The 26180-nt window shown below is 41.1% G+C and overlaps 1 protein-coding gene across 2 annotated transcripts in view; it reads right to left on the bottom strand.

The window, feature by feature from the left end:
- The window catches only part of LOC134616821 (tensin-3-like), a 32189-nt gene extending 6532 nt beyond the window's left edge, over positions 1–25657 (bottom strand). The window contains exons 1-18 of one of the 2 annotated variants that reach the window (XM_063461835.1): positions 25292–25657; positions 19498–19665; positions 19240–19290; positions 18953–19075; positions 17085–17149; positions 15906–15989; positions 14963–15075; positions 14401–14461; positions 14129–14204; positions 13910–14039; positions 13594–13659; positions 12057–12158; positions 6434–7621; positions 2938–3095; positions 2725–2842; positions 2180–2263; positions 653–782; positions 20–543 (exon numbers count right to left, since the gene is read on the bottom strand). In XM_063461835.1, coding sequence (XP_063317905.1) covers positions 20–543; positions 653–782; positions 2180–2263; positions 2725–2842; positions 2938–3095; positions 6434–7621; positions 12057–12158; positions 13594–13659; positions 13910–14039; positions 14129–14204; positions 14401–14461; positions 14963–15075; positions 15906–15989; positions 17085–17149; positions 18953–19075; positions 19240–19290; positions 19498–19647 — 3223 coding nt within the window. In that variant the 5' untranslated portion in view covers positions 19648–19665; positions 25292–25657. The remainder of the gene's footprint in view (positions 1–19; positions 544–652; positions 783–2179; positions 2264–2724; positions 2843–2937; positions 3096–6433; positions 7622–12056; positions 12159–13593; positions 13660–13909; positions 14040–14128; positions 14205–14400; positions 14462–14962; positions 15076–15905; positions 15990–17084; positions 17150–18952; positions 19076–19239; positions 19291–19497; positions 19666–25291) is intronic. The other variant, XM_063461836.1, reaches the window with a different exon arrangement.
- Between the last annotated feature and the right edge of the window lie 523 nt (positions 25658–26180).

The following is a 26180-nucleotide window of genomic DNA, read 5'->3' as shown; positions in this document are numbered from 1 at the left end:
TTAGCAGACCATAGCTTACCTGGCAGAGGTGAGGCTGTGCCTGGCGTCTGAGCTGACAAGTCAGGCAAGATGTTAGGGAAAGGAATACTCAGGGAGCTACCACTGTGGGGACTTGAGAATCCACTGAGGGCTGGAGAGGCTGTTCCCAGCGAATGCTCCCCATCTGACGTCCTCTTCTTTTCAGGCAGAAGTGGAGGCTGCATTTGTGCTAACTGATTCTGCCCATCCATTGAGGGTAAAAGATCCCTGTCCAGGTTTGGACAGTCTGCGCCATAGCTGAGACATGAGTCATCCTGTTCCTCAAAGCTTTGAGCAGGACTACGGTTGAGAGCATAGTTAGCCATACGGCTTCGCTGGTTGCTTCGAGGAGAGCTGTGAGCATTCGGGGCAGGGTGGATGTGGGGGTGGTTAAGGGGAGGAGAGTGGTGGCCATAGTCCAGTGACACGGAGTGCGGCAGAGGTTGTCTTGCAGAGGGGTAGCTACTCAAAGAGGAGTGGTGGCTCAGGACAGGATGCTCTGGCCAGTGCTGGTTCTTGTTTGAACTGGGAAAACAAAAACAGATTAAGGGAGCATTTTATTACTGCTGGTGTTAACAGGATCTAAAAACAAAAAAAAGGGTGCTTGGAGGTTTTGTGTAAGTCAGAGCTCTACCTGTCTGTCTGCTGAAGGCTCCCAACAATAGAGGCAGAGTATGAGGAACTTTGTGTCCTGTGGCAGTTAATGGAGGGGTCTGGCAAACTCTCCACTCCGAAATGGTTGATCTCTGAATATTCCCTGGGTTCTGTGTAAGACAAAATACAGAATGTTAGAAAGCACATTTCTGAGTCTGAGTCAAGGTATGCATTTTATAATTTTAAAAGAACATAAACATAAGCAGGGATAAGTATGGAGAGAAAAGCTGCAAAAGCTGCAAAAAAAACAAAAACAAAAAAAAGCAGCTCTGAAAAGTTTAAAAGAAAATTTCTGCAACACGTGAAATAAATCACAGGGAAAAAGGTTGGTGTTCATTCAAGTAACAAATACTTACAATTGTACTTGAAATGTAACCAGAACTGTTCGTATGGCCTTATACCCACCCAGGTGTTCAGCAAATAAGACTTAACGGTAGCTACAAATTAAACGCCTACACCAACAATTACCTAAAGCTTTATTTCAGTCAGTCTGGGCACACTGACATCCCCAAAAACTCAAACTGTGTCTTTGCAGGCAGGTTTTCTCTGGGTTTATGGAAACAAGAGGTGCAAAGCTGAAAGAGTAACTGGTTTCTTCTTGTCCCCATTTCCCCTTGTGTACACAGAGACACTTTCATGGGGAGGAGAAGTTGTTTTTCTTGTGCCATGCTTCCTGACCCACAGTAACCATGGAGATGTGGCAGGGCTGAATGCAGCGATTCTCGCCTGAATATCTGAGGTAGTAAGAGGCACAGCAGGGGCACAGATCTGCTCCCAGGACCTACAACCTTTAGACATACTGTAGATCTCTATGGAAACAAACGGGTTTGATCTATAGAGGGATTTTATCTCTGTATTGGATCAAACACCACACTTTAGATTGACGTTTAAATCAGTTTCATAGGTTTGAGAGAGCTCTATGACAAAGAGTAAATATAAAAAAAGGTAACATTTAAGAATTCTGGAAAGTCCACCAGGCCTGTAGCAACAAAGTGCTATAAATGCACTCTTTCTTAAACTCCATCCATCCGTCTCTAAAAACAATCTCACAGTCTGGGTTTTTTTTCTGCACTGGATAAAGACCAAAGAAAAACAAGAAAAACATGAAGAAAAAAAAAGATTTTAATATAAAAAAACAACACAGTTATGTCCCAAAAAAGGGGTTTTCTGTGCAGGTTGTGACCATGCAGACATTCTTTAAAAACCAACCATGAAGGGCAGACAATGGTTAGGAATCTCCCTGCTTTCGAGACAACTTTTACCATCTGTCTCAAAACTGCTGATATTGCACAGAAAACAATGCAAGCATTATTATAATGTAACACAGAAAAAATCCAAAATGCCTGTCCTGTCTCTTTTGTAATGAAAACATGCTAAAAAACATACATATATATTATTATTGTTTGCATGGTTGTGTTGTTTTTCTGTCATTTCATTTTAATTTCTCAGAAAATGAACAAAAAAAAAAAAAAAACAAGCTCAGTTTGAAGAACTTTGAAGAACCCACCGTGGTCGGTTCTGTAGCCTCCAAAAGATTGCATGCTGGGAGATGGAGTATTCCTGTTGTGAGTCACTTCTGAGAAGTTTTTCACTGAAAACCCAAAGCACATGAGCATGGGACATTTAATGAAGGTCGCAAACACACATTATCAACTGCACTGAGAAATAGGTAGACAGTTACAGAGAAAAATAAGCTGTTTCCCCACGCTGGTAGGATCATCGCCCACCGCTGCCTGTATTCACATGGAACACATGACACAAATCAGTCACATTCTCAATCCTGGAAGTAATGGATTGGGTGAGGGGTGCATCTGAGTAAAGTGTCCAGCAGGCAGGGAACAGACTATAACTTGCTTGCTGTGAATATTATGTTATTCTCACAGTGCACAAGCAGACACAGGTGGAAATCACATGGGTGCCAAACTGCATTTGTATCAGAGGGTTGATTGATCCTTATTCGAATTCGTCTATGGTGGTAGGCATCTAGATTATTGCACACATCTCCCTAAGGCCTTTAGAGCATGTATGAAAACTGAACTGCAGTGTACTCACCATAAGGTGTTGGTGGAGAGATGGGGAATGCAGGAGTGGGTGGAGGTATGTCACTATTATCTACATCTGGGCCGTTGGATCTGTAATCCGCACTGTCACTTCGATACAATATGGAATGCTGAAACAAACATTACACACGTATGTATAACCAGAACTGAAAGTTAAGAGGGAAAGAGGTAATTTAAATATACTGCACACATGTGCTGTATCTACCTGGGACTGTGGCACACAGGGGGGACATCTCCGCTGGCCTCTGTACTCCTCTGTTTCACCCCATCTTGAGTTACAGAAGCCTGAATGATCTATGACGTCCCTTCCTTGGCAACTCAGAGTCCGTGTTATGCCCACTCGTCCTTCACTGGATTGGACAGCTGCATACACACAGGTAGACAGCAGCAAGAAGGTCATTAAATGTTAACAGATTTACATGCATCACTGCTTTCAAGGAAGTGAAGTGCCTTAAAGACACCAATGAGAAACAGTGGTGCTTTGACCTTTGGTACCTTTGAGGAAAGTACGCACAGTGCAGACAGGGTTTGTCTAAACTGAATTCCTAAAAAACTTTTTGAAGCAGTATGGTTACAAAGAGTAATCACAGTATTTCTAACACTTTTTTTCTGATTACAATGAATCAAATGGCAAATTTCTTCAATATCAAAGCAGTTTAATGGAACCTCCAGTCTTCATGTTGTTAGTTTTTAATTACATCTTACTTAGACTCATTGAATCAGACACAGTATAGCACAGGAATAACTATATATTATGATAACACAATTGCGTTGATCATAATATAATTTGGCTTTATGTGGAACAGTTTGGGAATGTGTTACATCTGAATTTGGGCATGCACAAAAGTGAAAAGGTTTGCCACTTGTGTAATGTTTTGAGTGGACAGCTGTGGAATGCCGGAGGTCTAGCTAGATGGTGTTCAGTGTGTATTCGGGGTGAAGGGTGTTCAGTGTTGTGACTGCTCTGAAGAGTGTGGCTACTCAGCACCAGGGTGTTAATTTGAGCCCTCCCAGTGAGTTCTGACCTCTCAGGCCTGAAGAATGCTAATGCCTGGCCTCATTAATCACTTTGTCTGATCTACAGATGACACAGACAGAGCTGTATTCATAGATCGCATTATTTCTTCTTACTGCAGGTCTATGTAGAGTACTTTGTAAAACTCTTGACCCACCCCTTATTTCTTTATATTTTTCCTTCTAGGCCGCCAAATTTCTAATATGGTCTTGAATAGTTCTCCAGGCTTTCTGAAGGTCTTTTAAAGCTTTTCTTTGGACATTGGCTGCTCCCCCCCTTTATGTTCTAGTCCTTGTAGCTGATCATTTTCAGATTATTTTTTCTGCTTGTTAAACCACTGTTAAACCAACACAGTGATGGGAATAACAGCGTTACAAATAACGGCGTTACTTTTTTCAGTAACCAGTAATCTAACTAATTACTATTCCTATCGTTACAGCGCCGTTACCGTTACTAACGAGAAAGTAGCTTACTATGTAAGTAATCTGGGCGCTACAGCTTTAAGCAGCTGCGCGCGCTCCCGCGGACAGCAATCACTTTCTGGCAGATGATCACTTTTTGGCAAAACACCTGGAGCTAGGGGGCAAAACAATCGCATGAGTGCTGCTGTTTGACTGAGGAAGAATAAAGTAGTCGTGGTAAGCCAATCAAATGACCACTTTAAGATGACAAAGCAACAAGGTGATATATACCAGTTTTTAAATTGTGTTGATAGGCCACGTAAAACCAGAGTCATGATAAACAATATATACGCGGCGTTTTTTCCTCAATAGTTTCGTCACGTTTAACGTCTAAGGACAGCGCTAGCAAGCACTCTCTGCTAATGACCAAACAAAAAACAGTCCGATCGTGTTGGTGGAAAAATGTACTATGTCGACCATTATTTCTGTAATGTATCATGGCTTCAAGAGTAAGGATGGGATGGGAAGTATAATACATTATCTACAGTATTGTGGAGGGATACCTAGACAATTACCGGTAAGGTCGTTTGTGCCATGTTGGAATTATGTTTATGAATGCCTTCTCATGTTGCTTGTCACTTGAACAGGCTAATAATGAATTTCAGATGATCATTTTTAGTTAACACTATAAGCAAGCAAAAAATAATTAACAAAAATAAAAGCAAGGAATCTGCATGTCCTATTCAGTTCCATTCACAAAATGAAAAAACATAACTTCTCTCCATAGCCCTAATGTTCTTTTTACACCTTTTAACGAAGTTAAAAGGCGCAACAGGTAGTGTTATGCTTAAAAGAATAACAGCATGGAAGCTACAAGCAATAACATGATGAACACAAGCAAAAAAGACGCGATTGGTCTAGCTGCATAGATCCTAGATGCAACTTCGAAAGTGCAAAAAACAAGGCCCAAAGCATGAACTTTAAACAGACATCCTATATCGTGAAGAACTTTTATAAACAAACACTCTTATGCTTCCCACAGGTTATTTGCAAATTAGAAAAGTTAGCGCCTTTGGCATTTTTTTTTAAAACTTGGAATGGTGCACCCATGTAGTGGATATGTGCAGACAGGTATGCCTGTTGAATCAAACGGAAAGAAACATCGCCTGCGGGCTGACTTGTTTCTCTTCTGGAAATTCCTCAGGCCTCCCTATTTGCGCCTCCCTCCTACAACCACGCATACATGCTGTGATTTATCCACGTAGATAGCTTTCTGAATTACCTCTGCATTACTAGTTTTTACTAAAATTGCACTAAATGAATAAAAATGTTGCATTTTAATTTAAAAAATTCTGTGTTTTTTTTTCTGGTTTCTGAATATATTTATCAGAAATGTTAGGCTCTATTAAAATTTACAGATGTAGACAGAAGCAGAGAGGTACGGAAGGAGATAATGTGAATCCTTTTGCAGCTTTTCAAGAACCTCAGCATGACTCCAGGAATCAGTTTCAACTTGAAGAAAGAGGAAATAACTTTATCGTTGTAGATACTATAGCCATCGTGTTGCATAACCCGTGTTTGCTCAGCAAGTCTAACAACAATCAAAGCAGATGTTTCAGCATCTCAGAATCATGGATAAGAACTCAAAAGAAAAGATGGAAGCGTGATGCTGACTACAACCGGCACGCAATAAAGATGATTAATGTTAAATGAAGGAATGAAGTGCACATTTCAAATGTGGTGCTTTGAACATCTATACACAACAATGAGCTTTCAGTGCACGATAGTCACTGATTGTGGACATATCTGTGTGCACACGATGAAATCTCTATTAACAAACACTGAGACGGTAAGGTTCAGAAGAGAGGACGATAGCTGCTCTGTCTGTCTTCATGTACCACACTGATCCCGCCCTCAGATAGCTAAACACACAGCTAAAAACAAGTCAGGACAGCACTCTTTCCTCAGAAAATATCTGAAAACATCTGAAAACCTGGCAACAACCCTGCTATTTCTGCCACTAAAACACGCCAGGTGGGAAGGGGAGAGAAGGTGTGCTTTGTTATGTTCGCTCTTGAGTGAAGTGGAAGAAAAGCTGATGGTGCTGGAGAAAAACAACTTAGGATAAAATAGGTCTTGCTGCTTATATATATTTTTTCTGTGTTTATTTGCTGTATCAAGGCAAACAACTTCCCTGTCTGAGGTTAGTCACACATTTTTTCCAGGACAACACCACATCAACACCATCATCACCACCACCACCACACCCAGACTGACTATCTTACCTGTCTGCTGTGTGCTTTTCAGGTCTGCTGAGTTATTATCGCTGAATCTGAGGTTGATGCCGTTTGAACATTTGCCGACTGAGCCGTTAACCGGTGTTCCACCTTTTCTCTTAATGGAGCTGCCGTGGCTCGGCACAAACGTGGGATCCAGGTCCATGATCAGCTGATTGAGCTGGTCGATGGAGTTGTCGATGTCCTTCGTGAGAGATTTGAACTCCTCATCCCGTTTGTTGTTATTGTTGTTGTTTATCGATGTCTGTTCTTTGTGGGGTGCTGCGTTTCTAATAAGATCTGCTGCTGAGTCCCTGGTAAGGCCCTGTGGTTCAGCGGGCAGGCCTGCTTTAGGTAGACTACCACCCTGCTTGTTCCCATGGAATCGATCTGCATCGTTTCCATCCTCTGGCATATAGGTAAAGTGTTGCGCTGCAACCATTTGCTGCTGCCGAACCCAGGACTGTGTGGAATAGCTTCCCTGTCTGTAGACATGCTGCTGGGGCACAGGGGCATTGCTGGGATTAGAGGAGGCTATAGAGTTGCTCCTGCAGCTCAGAAAACCCCTTCTAGCCTCAGCATAGGATCTCTCATAGTCCTCGATAGGAGGAGGTGCGACATGGTGGATGTGGTGCTGGCTTTGGCTTTGCTGCTCCTCTCCTCCGGGACTCCCAAAGCCATCTGACAGCAGGGAGTTCTGGCTGCTCTTGTGGCACGATGACGACAAGGTTCCTAAGCTGTCCACACTGTGCAGATCATGACCTGTAATGACTTCATCATCAAGAATGTCTGTTTCCCTCTCTCGGGTTTGTGGGTCTCCATTGATGTGCACCTGCGCTGGGACTACCTGCTGGACGCCCACTCTAGAGCCTTCGTCAGTCATCTCCTCCAGTGATGAATCCTCAAGGCCAAAACCACTCAGGAGGCGCTTTAGCTGGACCTTTTCCTGCTGACTTGGTCCCTGGTTAGCTTTGACGGAGGTGGTGGTGGTAGCGCTGGCGACAGGTGTGGGTTTGTCCGCCCACAGGGAAGTGCTAGATAAGCCTGAGTCACTGCTGACAGAGAGAGCGTGGTCACTGTGGTCAGGGCTAGAGGTTGCGGAGGTTGTGCGCGGCCCTTGGGCCAGCGCGACGTCTCCTCTGGTGGGGCTCCTCTTGTTTGCCGTCCTGTCCTGTGTTAGGCCTTGAGATCGTGGTGCTGCAAAACAGAAGAGATGCGGCGCTTCATACAGTCAGCTGGTATGGGCACACACAGAGACGCACAAACAGCAGAGACTCACAAATGGGACAAGAAACCACAGACAAGAGAAGACTCTGTTAACGAGAAGACTCACTACAGACGCCAAACACTCACGCCTCACATGACCATGACAACAGAGTCTACAACACAGAGTACGAGAAGAGAGAGATGTGACTTATAATACTGAACTGAGACAAGTCATTAAATTAGATGTGTGGAAAAAAGTGTAATGTTATGTAGGCTCAACCACATATTTTTTCTGTAATCTAAACTTACTTCAACTAAAGATATTCCACTCATCCATTCCCAATAGGCCAACTGTTAGAGTGTTTGTTTAGTAGTAGCAGTAGTAGAGTAGCGTGTATAACAGGCAAAAGGTGTTCTTCATTATATAAATTATATACGAGATGTGAAGTCCTCTGTCTGCTGCTGCAACGGTCAGATAGCTATGGATCTTCTTTGACCCCTGCATTCCTCACCCAGCTGTGATGAAGCCACCCAACTCCCTCGCTCTTGCCCCTTGACCCTCAGCATATGTCCAAACAAGCTCCTTAATCCTCAGAAGTAACAGATAAATCTCAAGAGGTCAGTCATTTTGAAAGGCCGAGCTAAATCACGGCATGCACGACAATAGAAAAATCTGGTTTCAGCCATGCTAGACATCTTGCAAAATGAGTTCTGGAGTTGAATTCCAAGGGTGAGGGAACAATGTTGCCAAGTAAGCAGAACTACCGTCTCACTGTCACTCTCCCTCTGCTACAACAAAAGAGAGCAGGGAACATGACTCCTACAATTCTTCCTTAGCCTACTGCTTTAAAGTACTTGCTTTTCAGTCAATCCACAACCAGAGGATTTGAATGCCAGACATGCATGATAAAAGCCCCCCTCCCTCTCTCTGCATGGCTTCTCCCCCCCCCATCACACAAAATGCACTTTTTAAAACTGCTTTCAGGCATGTGCTGCTGGGATTTTTCCCCCCACTCTTAGTGGAAATTCCTTCTACTAAGGTTTAAGCGGGTTTGAACCTCTAAATCTGAATACTAGCCATCTTTCTTCATCAATCCCTCTCATCATCACCACCCCGCCACACCTTGCCTCCTCCTTCATGGCCACCCATTTGGCTGCAGAATAAAATCTCTTACCTTCACTGTCCCTGCCAGGTAAGCAAACAAGACAATCCCAGCCTCCGGTGAAATAAAACTTGAAGAGCTGAACAGGCGATGAATGCACAGAGGAGCAGACATTGCTTTTAACACGCAGGTAATCGTAAGGGGCAAATTCAGAGACTTCGAGTAAGTTGGCCCTGCTTTCTTTCACTGCCAGGAAGGTGTTTGCACTCTATACAAGGGAAGAGGGAGGGCTGGGGTGGTGGCGAGGGGGGACCTTGAGTTCTCCAAATAAGGGCAGAGGAATGTAAACAAGTGAGGCGGGACTAAGGAGCTGAGGCGGGCTGGAGGAAACCAGCCCGCCTCAACCTCTTGCCCTGTTTTAGGGGACTACCCCATAGGGGAGAGAAGAGGGGGAAGAAAAAAAAATCAGGGAATGAAAGAAAAGAGAGAGGGCAGGCCAGAGAAGATCAAAGAATGAAAACAACATTCTTGTACTTCAAGAAATTTTCGCTCCTCAAAAAGACACTTTTCATTAGCGTCTGCAGGGACCTCGGGGCAAATTTCACGAAAAGTGGCAGCCAAGTTTGTTTTTCTTTTACTCTTGTGTGTCGTGAAATTACACGCCCGATTCCCTCATGTACAATGCAGGCAAGAAACAGATGTGCCTCAAACCCAATTACGGGGTTCACGCATTGTTTTCAAAACAGTTTTACCAATCTTGACATTAAGAAAGCCATAGATGGTTCACCAAACGTGTTTTTAGGTAGCAAACCTAAGAAAATCAGTCAAACCATTTACATCAAGCATTCATCATTTTGGCTGTTGTGGTATGGTCAGTCTCTGAATAATCTACCAATTACAGTGCACGAAAGCAGCGAAACCAGGACTGCTCTTCCAGCTGCTTTTGTATCACAGGAGGAGGTCTGGTTGTGTATGCCTATGCAATTACCCAACCCTTTCCATTCCTTCTCAGTTACTACCATCCTGCACCCCACGAATGCCAAAAATGTGAGTCAAACACATAATGATGATGAGCATCCTCATTTGCTTCCACCAAGCCTTCTGCATGTGCCTACGATCTGTATACTGCTGCACACAGGGAATCACTTTAAATTCCACTGTACAAAGAGATGAACAAATAATGACTATTATTGAACAATACTGAACCCTAGCAGTATCTCACCATGAGGAAAGTTTTATTTTCTTAGTTTTGGAGTTGACATGGTCAACACAGTAATCAGAAACAGAAGAGATACAGTCTTTCAGTGGCTTAAGTCAAAGGTTTCATTTTATAGGTGTATATCTGATGCTAGTCTTTCCTAAAATTCAATATACTTAGTTAAATTGAGATTCTCCACGCTTTATAAAACCAATGCACAAGTGTTGAAAATTAAAGTTCATGCGATGGCCACTTGAGGCTTCTTCCAAATATGAGTCAATCTCCCATCTCATGTTAAGATGCTCAACTTTACAGAGGAAAGAAACACTAGACACTCAACTAATATGTCACTGAACTTGACCTTTTAAACATTTTTATAGGATTTGTGCATTTTGTAGCTTATTTTTAAAATAAAGTGAATGTAATTTGGCAAATAACACAGCTTTCTCCATAGTTAATTTGACACTTCACCCTCAAGTCCAAATCATCACTTCAAAAGAAAAACAAAAACAAAATGTAACCATCTATGATTTAAAAAGAAATTTTAAAAAAGACATCTATCCATTTTTTTTAGTTAATTTGTCAGAGGATTTCAAGTATCAAAGCCTCATTGATTCAGAGTATCATTCAAAACCTTTTCAAAACCATTTAATCAACAACAGGATCTCCTTTCATTTAATGTGGACTAACATTTTTGAACTATTTGTATTCTATGTTATAATTAGGACATTATATATTGGTTGCTGTGACCAGATTTTACAGAGCTGCATTTAAATACGGAAAAGGTCCAATGAAAAATGCTGATAACACTGGATTATTTACAGCAAAGAGGAGACATTTCCATGGGTATCCCCCTCTCTATTTAAAAAAAAAAAAAAAAAAAAAAATCAACACTGCCAGCCACATACATTAAAAAAAAAAAAGTCAACAACCTTTCATGAATTAACAATTTGTTAGCCATCAATTCACACAAGGGGATAAACACACACTGACGATTGAAGAAACGCCACTGAAGTAAATGAGGTTTTCTTTTCAAAAGATTAGCACTAAAGTGGCAAACGTTTCCTAGACTTCCTCCTCCTGAAGAAGCTCCGAGTGACAGCCTTGCGGAGGTAAACTAGTCCTGCCAGAAGACGGGGTGGTAAGTGGATGTAGAATTCCAACAAAGCTCCTAGTCTTGCTTCTCAAATTTAGCGTTTACATGAGAAAAATAAGGCTGTAAATATCCCACATGAATGCTCGGGAATCGAGGCAATAGAAAAAAATGCTTCTTTGTTGTTGTCATTGCTGTGCTTTGATGAATTCTTAAATTTGAGTGGTTGTGTTTTTATTGCATTCCCAGAAGTGAGCATGAAGAAATCTATTGGAGTATTTCAAATGAAAGCAAAAAAAAGCAACAACAAAAAAAAAAAAAGGCATGCTGAACTTAGCTTATAAAAACACTCAATGAATTCTGGAACAGGGTGGATCTGTGTTTTAATGCCACTACCACGTTGCTCTATTCTGGGAGGTTGTTGTGAATTCTGTGGTCGAGTGGAGAGCAACAACCACAGCTAGGACGGGACGCCCCGACAGGGTGGCTCTGTGTGTGTGTGTGTGTGAATGTATATATATATGTGCGTGTGTCTGTGTGTGAATGTGTGTGGGCGGTAGTGAGAGTGTGTATGTGTGAGTGGGTTAAAGCATGCCTTTCATTTCATGAAACAACAAAACAGAAATCTCCTGAGAACTGACTGCTCTTCCTTTGAACCCAGCATTTCCTGCGTACAACAACAATCCTCCCTCTCCCTCACACAGATACACTCCATGCCATTTCCATCACCCTGGAGTCTAAAAGGAAAGTTTAGCTTTGAAAATGTCATAACTTGTCCCACTCCTATAGAAACACCAATAACATGTAGCGATGACTGTGCGTGGATGTTATTGCGACCACGCTGTAGCCACTCACTAACATGCACAACAGGCCCTGTCAAGGGGGGGTTAATAACCAAGAGAGAAAAAAAAAGGGTGCATGTGTTGATGTAAATGTAAAAGAGAAAGAACGCACTGAAAGCTGGGAAAATGATAAGGAAATAAAGTTGGATGAATACTAGTCTCGTGAGTCACGTAAAGACCACAACAGTACCTTCGCCATCACAGATGTTCTGGTACGAGTCCCAGCGAGTTAGAGGATCTGCTGTGTTGTAGTCCACAATAACATCTCCTCCATTTTTCCACTTGTCAGCACCTGGAATAAAAAAAAAAAACACAAACAAAAAAAACATTACTGTCCAGTTTGTATGCTATGTTAAGCTAGATGGCTGTAGTGTCATATATATTGTAAAGTGACTGGAAAGTAGCACTGACCCTTCTCATTAATCTGATAGCAGGAAAGCCATGTCATTTCTGAACATTTTTATTGAAAATTTTTAAAGAAACAATTTTATTTAATTTGTGGGATGACTACAAACTAAGATAAAATAAATTTAAGGTTTTTATTTAAGACCGCAAATCATCAGCAAAAATATTATTGGTAGCTCTTTCTATTACAGCTTGGTAACCTTGGTAGCATATGTAACTTCAAACATGCTGAATGCTATTACGAATGAAAACGCAAATTCATATTCAGAGAAATTGTTTTATTATTAAAAGGCAGCTAAGCTGAGCTGTCATATGGTCAGGATGTTAAAGTGTGCTCATTTTTTTCTTGCATTTGCCCAAATCTTGTCAGAATCATGGCCTGTATTCTATTAGTGTAGCAACAATGCTACACTGCATAGCATAAATTCACGCTTGAGTCATTATTATTTATTTACATTTAGCAAATACTGACATATTTTTGGAGTCCTAGGTTTAAATGCGGGAAATATTACTAGAAATGTGAAGTTTTGTATTTTACACTCATGATTGCTGGTTATTACACATAAACTACTGCTCTTTGTCCACGTCATTAGCCACAGCAGCAAAAACAATATTTAAACTGCTACCTTAGAGGAGAAACAAAGCAAAATCAACTAATATTAGTATTCAGTATATTTCAGTATATAAAAATTCACATGCTCAGATGTTACTATGTTATTGCTAGAAGGTGATTATATTGTAATTATATAACTTATAGCCCTATTTTATTACTAAGTAGTGCTGTCAACCAATGCACAGTTTGTTTCCACACTTCTTTCCTAATTATGATTTACATAATTAGGTTTAATATTACTCAAGTATAACCACTGTTGACAGAACATATTACCTAGTTATTACTAGGTATACTTGGTATTTAAGTGTTAATAACTTGCTATTTCCATATTATTACCTTCTGATTACCCCTCAGGAACCACATTATTACCAAGCTGTAATAGAAAGTGCCACCACAATATGGCTGATGACCAAAAGACTTAATCAGAAACAGAGCAGACAATAGAAATATATACATTTCGTTGTATATCAGACCTGCACAGAGGCCCCACATAGTTTGTGGGGCCTCTGTTGCAGCACATGCTGTGCTTCTTTGCCTCTCTGTCAGCACACACTTCACACTACATTTCCCTTCTCATCAGGGGGCAGAGGGAGAAGACCAGAGCACAGGACAGCACGGAAAAGTAGAAGAGAACATTGTATCTGGTTTTCAAATTTTCCTACTACTCCCTATAGTAATTTTAAATAAAGATAAAGGGTTAGAAGTCTACCTGGGATCTTCTCTGGTCCCTCGGAGAAAACCAGCTCCACTTTACCATAATCTGGAAATCTGGGATCTGAATTGACAGCACAAAGGAGAGAAGTGCATAAATGAGAGCCAGAACCAGTAAGATGAAAGTTGCTGTTAGTTTGCAGCTCTCTCGGTAATTGTAACATGTTTGGGGAAACCAAATTATTGGTCTAAAAGCAGCATGTCTAAATTAAGTTCAAGCTGAACCTCGCAGATGCTGTGTAGAGTAGAGGAGTTGCTGTTTACTATCAGCGGGGTGATGAGATCTGTTCATGGGATTTTTTTTCTAGGTCTACCTTTGTTGGCAGTCTCCATGTCCTCTTTTTCAAACATCAGGTTGTAACCCTGTACTGCTCCCGTGTGAAACTGCACCCGGAAAATAACCTCACGCTCTGAAGTCACCTCACTTTTATGATAGCATTTAATCTACAAGAGACAAAACAAACAAATGTCACGATGACTACAAAAGCACAGATTTCGCAACGTCTGAAAACGCAGTTTGTTTTTTTCCCTACCATGATGTCCCCTTTTAGGAGCTGCGCAGGCTCCAGCATGATGCATACACGGTCTCTGTGGCCTGGACCAATGTGACTTAAACAAAAACAACAGAGAAGTCTGTCGCATGGAGCCAGAGTGTGGAAGCAATTACAGATATTTACAGAAAGCAGTAACTAATTCAAATTAACATTAAACTAACTAAAACAGAAAACTGCTTTAAAGCCTTCCAACATACTTTGAAGTAAACTATAATGTTCAAATTACTGTACCACATGTGTAAGCTACTTACTAGACTCCAGATGAATACACTGCTTGCATTCCCTGGTAGACCTTGATGTAAGGACAGCATACTATATATAAAAAAAGGACAAAGTGTTTTCAAAATGTTAGTCACAGGTTCCTTCTTATCAAGACCTCGAGAAGCCAGTTAGCTAAAATATTCAGGAGACGCTTCCTGGCTTGTTTTGCTCACAGCTGAAGTGTGATAAGCCGCTGCTGTGAGAAAGGGATTTGAGCTCCACGATGTGATGAAAACCTTTTTGTTGTTTCAGTAAAATTAGTGAAAACAGCAATTTACGTGTACACACGAAAATGCGCATGTGTGTGTTCCCATGGTTTCACTGGGAACTGGGAAGTTCATTTCTTCAGTTCTGTTTATGTAAACAACCTCTATCTGTTTGAGCATGCTTGTGAGAGTTGGAAAAAGAGAGACACGGTTCCAATCAGACTCCACTTTTGTTTACCCCTCGAACTCTGATGTGGCTGTCTCTGAATTCCTTTCTGTGTGCCATGCTAGAAGTGATGGTATTTTCTTTGAAACTATATACAGTGATAAACAATATGTGTTTAACCTCTTGCGGAGTTGAAATCTGGAATCCCATGAAGGATGACGCAGTGCATGAACAAGGGGGAGGCATTGATCTTCATGGATCCGCTTAGCAGGCTGTTGAGGATCCAAACATACCTGAGAGGAAAGCGGAGGTGGATATCAACATTACACAAGACTTTGTATTGCTTCAGTGATTTAGTATTACATATTCAGTGCGAAGGGGGACTGAAAAGTGAGATATAAAAAGAACAATGTCATTGTTCATTGAAGCCAAGATATCCTGTCGTTTAGCCACTACAGTCAGTCTCCAAATGCTGGCTCATTCAACTCCCATAATGCAACTTGATAATATCTTTTCATTATATTGACCTTGCCTGGTAAATACCCCTGATTCTATTACAGACCTTTCTGTAAAAAAAGATGTATTTTTCACAGGTAAAGTGACATCGCTAAGATATTTTTTCCAAACCTGACAGCACTTCAGCATTTTAGAAAAACAGGCTTATTTGCTTTTTTGCAAGGTGAGAATGGCACATCAGCTTTGCTTATGCTAAATATGTGGAAAAAAAAAAGAAAACAGCCAGCACAACTCTGTTGAAATAAATCAGAATCTGCTGTCTAGTGTCTCTAGAAAACAGTAACTGTCGTCATTATTGTTTATCACTGATAAGCACAGAGACTAGACAGAAATGATAAACCAGTTTTGCCCAAGAGCCATGAGTGTGAGCGAGATATGTAGGTTTAAGATTACATCAGGTTACCATGGGATCCTATTAAAATGATAAACAATGACTAGCTGTCAGCTCAAAAAGTAAACAAACAGCATGGGGACTGAATGAATTGTATGGTATCAGCTGGGTCTGGGATCTGATTGTTTGGATGGAGACGTGGGTCAATGAGGAACCAAACACACTGCTAGAGCTTTATTACCAAACAGAAGGGCGTGCTTATGTTTTGGGTCTTACCGCTTCTGTGAAGGTGTCATCAGAGCTGAGACCTTATCATCGTAGTATTTCCTCATGGCGAAGCGGTCCAACGCCTGGTCAGCACTTTGACAGAAAGAGAGAGACACGTAAAACGCTTTAGGTAATTATGACTCAAGAGAAAGATTATACTCTCCTCTATAATTGAATAGTGTGGACTGTAACATCCAATTAAGGCAATGCATACATACACAGAGACACACACACACACACATGCATGCATACATGCATAGACAAGAGGGAAAGTAACCAGAGAAACAGAGGATTCCAACAGAGAGGAAGGGAATGCCAGCTTTAAGTAAACACAGAGGGGGAGAGGAGGACACAGAGAGGCCAGAGTGTGTGCGCAGCTTGGCTATTCAGACAGACCTAAAACCAACAGGCTCTGGAGCCCTTTCACCAAAGCTCTGTTACTGTCATCGGCCATCTCGCTCATCTCCTCCCCCCCACCCCGGAATCTATTCCTTTGTAAATCTGTCCCATTGTGTTTTCCTATCTCTTTCTCCACCTCTCTTTTGCCCCCTGTCTTTCACATTCACCTTACTGCAATGGTATTCCTCAGTGGGAAGTAAGTGCTAAGAAAAGCACAGACTGTCTGAATTAAGAGCCAATATATGGCCATGCCACACTGTCTGCTGTGTGCAGAAAGAATCTATGCAATGCCATATCAGCAGGCCGTGTCAATATCAGCCCTTACTTAAACCTTCGGCACTTCCGAATTTGCTTGCTTGGTCAGAAAATTATAATCAGTTTTCTTCATGATAAAAAAATACATTGAAACTGACACTGTGGCTAGAAGGCATTTAAGTAACTAACATGTTTCTAAGTTGATTCACGCAATTCAATACGGGGTGATTCATTGCTTAAATTATGTGGCTTTTCTTTGAATCGGAGAGAAGTGACTTTTCTTTTGACTCACTTTCTGATTCACCTTAACCCAAAATTAAAGGAGGTGAATAAACCCCTCGTGGTTGGTTTGACATTGCTTATCGTCTACAAAAACACAACATATCAAGTCTTCGTGAACTGTTGTGGTTTGTTGTTCATACTGCTTCACCACCAGAAGTGAGTGGTCGCACATAGCATGATGAATCATGACTTCAGAGCAAAAAGAAAAAAACATCATTTATAGTAACAAAACATGAGAAGTGTGTTGGTTACCTGGCTGACACGTCAGTGAAATGCACAAACGATGAGATGACAACGCCAATTCGACCCTTGCCACCCTAAAAAAACAAAACAAAAAAAACCCACACACACAAAAAAAAAAAAAACAGGAGATGATTCACTACACACGCAGCACCAGCAGTCTTACTAAAAATGAAACCAAAGCCAAAAGGCCCCCCACAGTCTTCATAAACACAAGTTCCAGCCAAACGAACAGTATTGTCCAAAAGTCATGAGTCACCTCTCATTTCTTTTATATTTTGCTTCCACTGAGCCAGACTTTTTTTTTGTAAAGATTAAATGTTGTTTTTAAGATAAAATGTTTTAAGGTAGTCTTGAGTAACATTTCTCCAGGCTTTCTGGAGGTCTTTCAAAGCTTTCCTTTGGCTATTTGCTGCTTATTCATTTCAATCCAGTCATCCAGTCCGTGTACTTAGCTATTTCATATGAATGTTTTTGTGTTTGTTTGCCAACACATTTAACACTGACCTAAGAATCATTCAAGCGTAAAAATGTACCAACTTAAGGGGTGAACCAGTGTAGTGTCTACACATATCAAACAACTTAGCAAAGATCTTTACCTTTAGATACTTTATTATTAGCAAACTGCCAGAGATAACACAGTTATATATAAATTAATAGTGTTTACACAAATAAGAAACTTTCCAAAGAGCTCATAGCCGAAATACAGAAACTAGACAAGTGGAGGACAAATAGAATAGACTAAAAAAAAAAACCCCAAAACAACAAAACAACTATCCCCAGCAGAACATCTGCCCTTTAGTTGATCCATCTATTGTTTGCCAAATCCTCATCAGAAATGGTCTCTGTGGATGAAAGGTGGCAGTCAAGAAGCCCTTAAGGCAAACAGAGAAAAAAGGCTGAGGTGTGCCAAATTGCACAACAACCTAACAGAAAATGAGGGGCAAATTTGAGATTTTTAGTGTCATCTGTTATACGGAGGTGGCCAAACTGCTGTAGAGTGAGTGTTTACAGCAATCTGTGAGGCACGGTGGAGGTATTTTCAGGGTATGAGGCTCCATTTCAGCCAATAGTGTTGGGGATCTTATCAAAATTGATGAAATTATGACTGCAGACAAATACCATCAGATTTTGATTCATCAGATTTTCATCAATTATCTAATACCATCTGGAAAGCATCCGATTATGCTTTACAGAACTGTAAATGCAGTAAAAGCAAACCTGGATAGAAAAATACAACATGGAACACTATCAGTCATGGAGTCACCTCCCCAGAGCCCCGACCTCAATATTACTGAAACAGTTTGGGATCATCTTGATAGAGAACATCCAAAAATGAACTTTGAATGTCCTTCAAGATGCCTGTAGAACTATTTCTGAGGACCAGTTATAGAAATTAGAAGAAATTTTCCCCAATCGAATTCTGGCTATGTTAAAGAATAAAGGTGGTCATAGCAATAGGCTGACATTCAAGTTTGTAAGAACTGCACAAACTCTGTTTTTTGTTTATTTGTTTGTCTATATATTGTATTTCCAAGCATTTTTGCACATATTCCAATAAATCACTGTACCTATTTCCCATTTCCCTAGCAAAACATAAAAATGAACAGGTGCCTTGAGACTTTTGAACCACACTGCAGAACCACATTGTTTATTTCACATAACTGTTTTCTGCTTATTTTGTGTTTTTCTTTCTCGTTTCACTGGTTTGCACTTACCCAGATTCAGCAAACATGTAAAACCACATTCTCATGACAGCTGGTGGACTGTTCAGTAGATGTTAACCAAATCTGATCAAATCACACTTAGTCTTAAACTGTTGTTGTTGTTGTTTATGTTTTACAATATTATGTTTGTATAAAGGTTCTGTAGGTGCTCACCCTGCAGTGTATAACAACCACATGTAGCGGATCAGCATTGAGCCAGCTCTCCATGGCCTTACAAATGGTGCAGATCTTATCCAAAGGTGGAGCATGCAGGTCAGGCCAACCTGTATCCAGGGTCTAAAAACAACACCATTAGACACACACACACACACACTATCTCTCACAACCACAAGACTCATCCTTTGTCCCTATGCTTTACAAATCAATAATATCTGAGTTAATCAAGTAGACTGACAGAGGTGTACAGTTGCGCTATTTGAAGTAAATGCCAGATGCCTTACCTTTGGGTTCATTCTAGAGAGATCTTGTCTTTTCTCTGACAGGTTGATGATCTAAAGAAAACATAACACAACAAAGCACACGTCTTAAAATGTTGTCTCTAAGATTTCTGCATTCTTCCTTAACAAAAGTTCTTACAAATGCATGAAATCACTCTGGGATCAAGTCAACATTACATGAAAGCCCACCACCTTTCAACACATTTTTAACACAGTTACAGCACATTTCCAGGGGAGAGCAGCAAATGGACCGGCACTGACCAGGTAATTGTCTGCATGCTTGGACTTGAGCATACGCGTGACATCCTTCAGGTTGTGTGAGTAGATCTCCTCGGAGCACCCCCGGGGGAAGGACACAGCTATGATACGCTCTGTGATATACGTAAGGTCGAGTTCATATCCCTCCTCCATTATGAATCTTTGGCTTTCCTGTTAAAAAAATATCCAAGCAGAGACACAAGAGGAAAAAGCCCTTCAGTCTCACAGCACTGCAGATGACTCAAGTCAATATTTGACGGTCAAAGTCCTCAGTTTTTGTCATTGTGTACATGTTCTCATAGATAACTTTAGGGAATGACTTCAATGCCAGATTGTATGACACAGCATACTGTGTTTACACAGCAACGGTCAGCAGTGTGTGCCACAGATACTATACTCTCTTAGACAATACAACATATCACAATCTTTTTAACCTTTTGAGCATGACAGATAATTAACTTCTCTGGACTGCAAAAAGACACACAGGAGAAGACTGGACATGAGCAATCTAGGAACCGCAGTCAGTGATCCACAGCAACAATGACAAAGACAAAGAAAACTTTCAAAGAACTCCGGTTGAAACCAGTTTCTGTAAATCCCTGAGTGACGGCGTGTCCCTGTGACCTCATGGCCATGAACTTCCTGCTATGGTGGTCTAGGAAGAGCCAGTCTCCCACTGCTACTCAACACATCCCACAGACTGTTCTCTTGCTCTCTTATCTCGGTATCTTAGTACGTCCACTTTGTCACTCTGTACGGCTTGGCAGCAAGAGAGTAGCAAGTTGTTGCCAATTGACCTCATAGTCATAAGTTAGTGTGGAAAACCTAAGTCTTTATAGACTGAAGTCCAGCTTGGTTACGGAATTCTGTCTCCTGCTTGTGACAAGAAATTTTCAAATTAAAAGGGAGTAAAATCGTTCCAAAAATTACATTTTTGATGAATTAAAGTCTTCAATTCTTAAGCTTTGTTTCTTTCGTTCTTCATGTGCTCTTACATTCTAAATTAAAGCCAGTACTGGTCTGTCTTTCAATTTAATTTCCTATCAGTGAAGAGTTAATTAACTAAGATTTGAGATCTAGATTTTTTTTCTTTTTGGAAAACTGTGTTATGTTAAATTTTATAAACAGAAAACTGTCTGTAAATGAAACCAAATCCCGGGTTAAGAAATGATTTATACTCCTCCTGTCTTGCATTTGTAAGAGACTGTTCAACAGAATCTGAATCTTTTTTTTTTTCCAAATATTAAATTTTTCACAAGCACACTCACAAAAACAGAAGCACATTGCTAAAGCTGCCAAAGATATCATCATCGCTCTTCTTGACTGAACCCGATTGTTTGTTGTGATTAAACGATCCTGTCGAGAATGCGTCCATTAATTAACTCTGAGACGACTGCAGGCTACAGCCCATCACTTTGAAGGGGCACAGTGAGGGAGCCATAAATCAGGGACAGTGTAGCCATGGCTTAAATGAACCCTCAGAGCAGAATGAAAGAGGCCATGTGAAGAGGTCATCACTGGTAGGGACTGTGCTGTGTTTTTGTGAGTGTGTGTGTGTTGGTGGAGGAGGCGCTCAGGTCCTCAGGTCGTTGAAGCTAATGACCGGGTTAGTTTATTTCCCTAGTGACTTTAAGGAAAAACTGTTGACTAATGGGAAATTAATGAACAGAAAGGCCAGGACTTAGGCTCTGCGTCAAGCGCATGGCAATGGGAAGAAGGCACCGTAATATTTTGAAAGTGTCAAAGTACTGTGCTAACTGTGTGGAAAAGGTATCAACTTAACCAAAGAATGATACTGGCTCCATTTTCTGCAAGAAGTAGTATAATTGTATTTTAAAGCATAACTCTAACGTGTTCCCTTCTTCTTTAGAGACATAACTTTTAAGTTCATAAAGTAAAAAAATGAAGCTTTAGTCTGGCTTTGTTCAAACGTAAAAAAAAAAAAAAAGAATCTGCACATTTTCCAACAAAAAACTAATAAATTTTTAATTATACCACCAAATTGAATAAGACTAAACAGAGTGAAAAAGGAAAGGTTTCCACCCAGTTCAAATGGGCGGAACCCATCTCTAAAGATGTGCAAATGTAGCCAGTATCAAAAAAATTACATAACACGTGACAGAACTTCTAAGTAGTATTCGATTTTTCATATGAAACATTCATGTGCAGCGGCACTGCAGTAATCAGCATTTTCCTCTCAATTCTCCCACCCTTCACTCAGTCCACCGAGAGCAGCTTGCCCCAGCACGCACTAAAGATAATTGGTCTTTAATTTGCACTGACTGCTTTTGTTCCTGGTTTGAGGCACAGCATTAGCTCACAAAGACAGAATAAGCAGTACCAAGGAACTCAAATCCAGAGCCCACCCATGGCACTGTGAGAGCAAGGCTGGTAGAGGAGTGCGGGAGACGGAGAGAGATTCGAGGTTGCCAGGTTTTACGGTGAACAAGCTGCAACAGGTTTACTAAGGTCAGGATGTTGGGGGATTAGGGTGTGTCTGGCTCCCCAAGCTCCAACCCTTGCAGGTAGGTGCTTGACTAGGCTGCATTGCTGCTGTCAGCCACGTTAACACACGCATGACCATCACTTAGGACTCATTCCAAATGCCTTTCTTACCTGGAACCTTGCTGAAAATGAATTAATCAAACATTCCTTTATGAGTAATGAAATGTTGAGGAGAGTACGGTGAAGCGTGCTGGGATGAAGGCCTCTTTAATGGGCCACACCCGTCACCTGGCCACCACATGGAATCTTCCACTCTGCACGAGCAGGTGAACCATGAGATAAAAGAAGCGGCATCGTGGAATATGGCATAAAAACCAATGAGGACCGTCTTTGTATCCAGACATGGGCAAGCCCTGTGGGTTAAATCACAGCCTGATCATGTGAGCAATGACCTCATGGCTGTTTATTTTAAAGTCTATTGTGGTAACAAGGGTTGGCAAAAACTTTACATGCTTGTCACTCACAAATAATAAGACTCTGCAGAGCCTCAGCAACTAAACTGATTTATGTGCAACTTTGTGATTAAGCTGTCTGAAGCATCCCTAACTGGATTTTCCATTAGTGAATTTAATATGTAACGTAATATGTGCACAAACTAGCAGAAGAAATAGGCTTGTTGAGATTAAAGAAAGAAAAATGTAATTTTCAAGTTTAGGGTGAATGCTGCATATTATTTTTTTCTGAAAACATCACTGCTACAATGACAAATAAACCCTAAGCTTTAAAATTTGTGCAGGACATGTGATTTTCTGAGCAAATCAATGCATTATTTTAATTTTGGATGTATTATCTTGCTTGTAAAAGCCAATTGAAAATATGACAAATTTGTATTACAAGCCATTCTTAGAATCCAAAACAAATCGGTATTACCTAACTAAATTACCCAAAGCATAATCAAGCAGATAGCTTGCAAATCACTAAGAAACAAGATGAGACGGAGCGAAACAAAAAAAAACAGCGCACATATGAAAGCAATCAGGGCATCCCTTCCCCCATTCGCACTCCCAAATTGGTTCTGTTGGCTCAAACTTCAGTCCTGTGATTGACATGCTGCGGCAACAGCCTCCATTTTTGAAACAGCTCGAATATTTTCACAGGTCAATTAAACTGAAATGATGGGACTGAAATGAAAAAAAAAAAATCAAGCTTGCTTTATCTGGTACGGAGTGAGCGCAGCCTCAGCCAAAGTTGAGGTGATAAACCTCAAAACTTCCCAGCACGCAGAAGTCCTCTACTAAATACCTATGGAAAAAGCAGGTACACATGCATAACACTGCTGTCTCTTTGGGAGAATTTGGAAAGATTAACAGCCTTCGAAGCTGTTGTCTGCAAACCTGAGTAACACCTAAAGTGCCATAAAATGCTTCAGGAAGTCTGGCTGCCTGCAGGCTGCTGCCGGACAAAAATGTTTTCCTACACTGCATTTAGCTTTAATTCTTTCTTTGTCCCGTACAAAAGACTTTTTCATGCCCTCTCCAGCAAGCAGAACCCATTTGTTTTTTTCTCCCTCTGTCGTGTGGCTGGAGTCCCCTGATAATATTTAGCGATTACATCTAACAGCCTTCTAATAACTCTGATACCATCAGCTTCACCATTCGAAAACCGCCATGTATTCATACTTGGCGTGAGTTTGGCACCATGCTGTGGAATAACATGCTCACAGAGACATGACAGGCTTTAAGAGCCCAGAGAAGGACAAGGCCACAGTTTGTTCTGGCCTTTTCCTGTCAGGGGCTCTGTATGTTTATGCTGTGGCTTTGACACCCATTCACTGCTGAAGGACTGAAATAAACAAGCCCTGAGAACTATTGAAAAAAGCCACAGACGTGGATGCAGAGTATTTTTAGTACGTTTATTTTGTAACTCTGGAACTCTAGCATGTATTTGTCTCACATTTTCACGAGGCATTTTGAAGGAAATAAAAATGACAGCCCTGGCTCTGAGCAAATCTGTGCACCCAGAAGGCTCCTAAAGCAGTCCCTAATTACCATTTTCAATCCCAGGGTCAGCGTGGAATGTGCTCCAGAATGGATTACGTTAGCACTCTCCCTTTTTCTATCCCCGCACCCCCTCTCTTTTTCTTTAAAACAATTTTTGCCACTTTATTGCTTTCATACTCCAGGTCTCCTCTCTGTTTAATGACTTGCACATGTACAGAGTGGTGCTGTGACAAAATGAAATGCCCCACTGCTCTGTCTCATGCTGGGATCACAGTGTTCTGCTTACAGTACACAGTCCCAACCCTCTGCCAACCCACCTGTCCAAACTACACTATCGGGATCCCCATTCATGTGTTGCTCTGCCAGCCCTTTCTAAGTGCCTCCTGTTACCAGTCATGCAAAATAATAATAATAATAACTCTTTGTGTTTCTGACTCATTTCTTTTCGCCTGGAGGGCTAGATATTAGTCATGCAACTCTAAATTAAACCAAATCTTGGAAGAGTTCAGCCTGTAAAATGCTCACAACAACTCACAAACTAGTTGCAAGAGGGTGTAAATGCAGGAAGATGTAGACTCTTCACTGGAGGGAAAGGAGGAAAGCAATATTCAGGTGAAGAGGAGCTGTACCTGCCATCATGTAAGGACACTTGTGCATGTCATCAACAATGGCTGCCTGAGAATCATAGCCTTAAGGCTGCACATACCATGCAGCAGCTCTAGCTCAAAAGACAGACAGAAAGAAAAAAGACAAACTTTCTTAATCAGTCGTGTCTCTCGAATACTTGTTCACGAGTACAACACCCCAAACAGAAAGGTAGGCCCTATCTCTGTTGAAGCTTTCTGGACTACTGGACGCAAGTCCTCCACAAGAATAGTCCCATATGTTTCACATTATAAAAGGTCTTCAGTAGACCATAGCCCACAACAGCAAGGAACCCCAAATTATAGCTACTGCAGAATACAATTCACTAGGAGAAACGTTTAAAAGCTAAAAGGACTACTAAGCCTGACTTTATGGAGTTTCAGTAAAAGGCATTTAAGTAGTTCTATTTAAAAACATGATGTAAAAATAAAGACATTAAAAAAAATCAGATCAGAATGAATGACTCGCTTGCCTGTTTTCAGAATTTTTACACCAGAGCGCGCGCACACACGCACGCACACCCTGTTTCTAGCCAAAGTAAATACAAAGCATTGCCCTGTTTTACTCTCTGGACAACCTCACTGCAGTGTGACTGTTGAAAAGTTCTCCACAGAGTGGAAGTCTCATCCCGCTTTTTAAAGCGCTGACCAGCCCCAGTTAAAACTCTTGTCTTCTTCTGGCGAACTGTTTCGGGCAACATGCCTTACCTTTTTAAAGTGAAAGCGACGACTTGTTTTTTTTCGGGGGGGACTCTTCTTTTCCTCCTTTTTTTAAGTAAGTTTAAGCTGTTGAAAGAAAAGGAATATGATAAAGTCCGGAGTCTCAAAGAGCCCTCAGCCGTCAAACAGGCTTACTGCGGGCTGGGAGGCTCATTTTCCTCTGCTGGAATGCGCTCTCTGGCTATTCGGAGTTTGCTTGGACCCAGGGGCTCTTTTCGCTCCTTTCTGTCACTGCTGGTAATAAAATAAAATCTTGCTCGTATCCTGAAAAAAAAAAGGGAAAAGCTGCTGCTGCTATTTCTCCTATGCCTCCAAAACACTTCCTCTAGTCCAGGATACCGCTGCAGCCGCCACAAGTCCTGGCATGGGATAGTCCTCCTACCGCTCCGCCGTGGGTGTCTGCCTTCTTCCCTCCCCGTTCAACCTACCTCCCCTCGCTTTGGCCTCCTCCCTCTGCCCCCTTCCATTTGTTTGTTCTCACCCTCACTACTCATACACAGACTTTAACTTCCTGCCACCCCACACCCACATAATCACCTTTCATATGGCTGCTGTACAAGTAAATACATATTCATGACATAATGAAATATATAATTACAAGAAATTATAACCTACCGTTTAAAACCTTTAATATATAAGTAAGTTTAAATTAGGCTACAACTTTTTAATGTTTCATAAATGTACATTTTATTTCCTCAGTAGTTCATGGGTGTATTACAAATATTCAAACCGTCAGGTTTTTTTTGGGGTTTTTTTTTTAAGAATAGTCACTTTATTACTTTAACATAGACCGAGTTCAAATTACACATATTATAAGGATCCCCAGTGGTCCAAATCAGCCTCCCTCAGAAGGTAAATCTTGGGTCTTTCATTATAT

Source organism: Pelmatolapia mariae, linkage group LG18 (assembly GCF_036321145.2).
Source record: "Pelmatolapia mariae isolate MD_Pm_ZW linkage group LG18, Pm_UMD_F_2, whole genome shotgun sequence".
NCBI lineage: Eukaryota > Metazoa > Chordata > Actinopteri > Cichliformes > Cichlidae > Pelmatolapia > Pelmatolapia mariae.
This window is presented reverse-complemented; position numbering and strand designations above follow the sequence as displayed.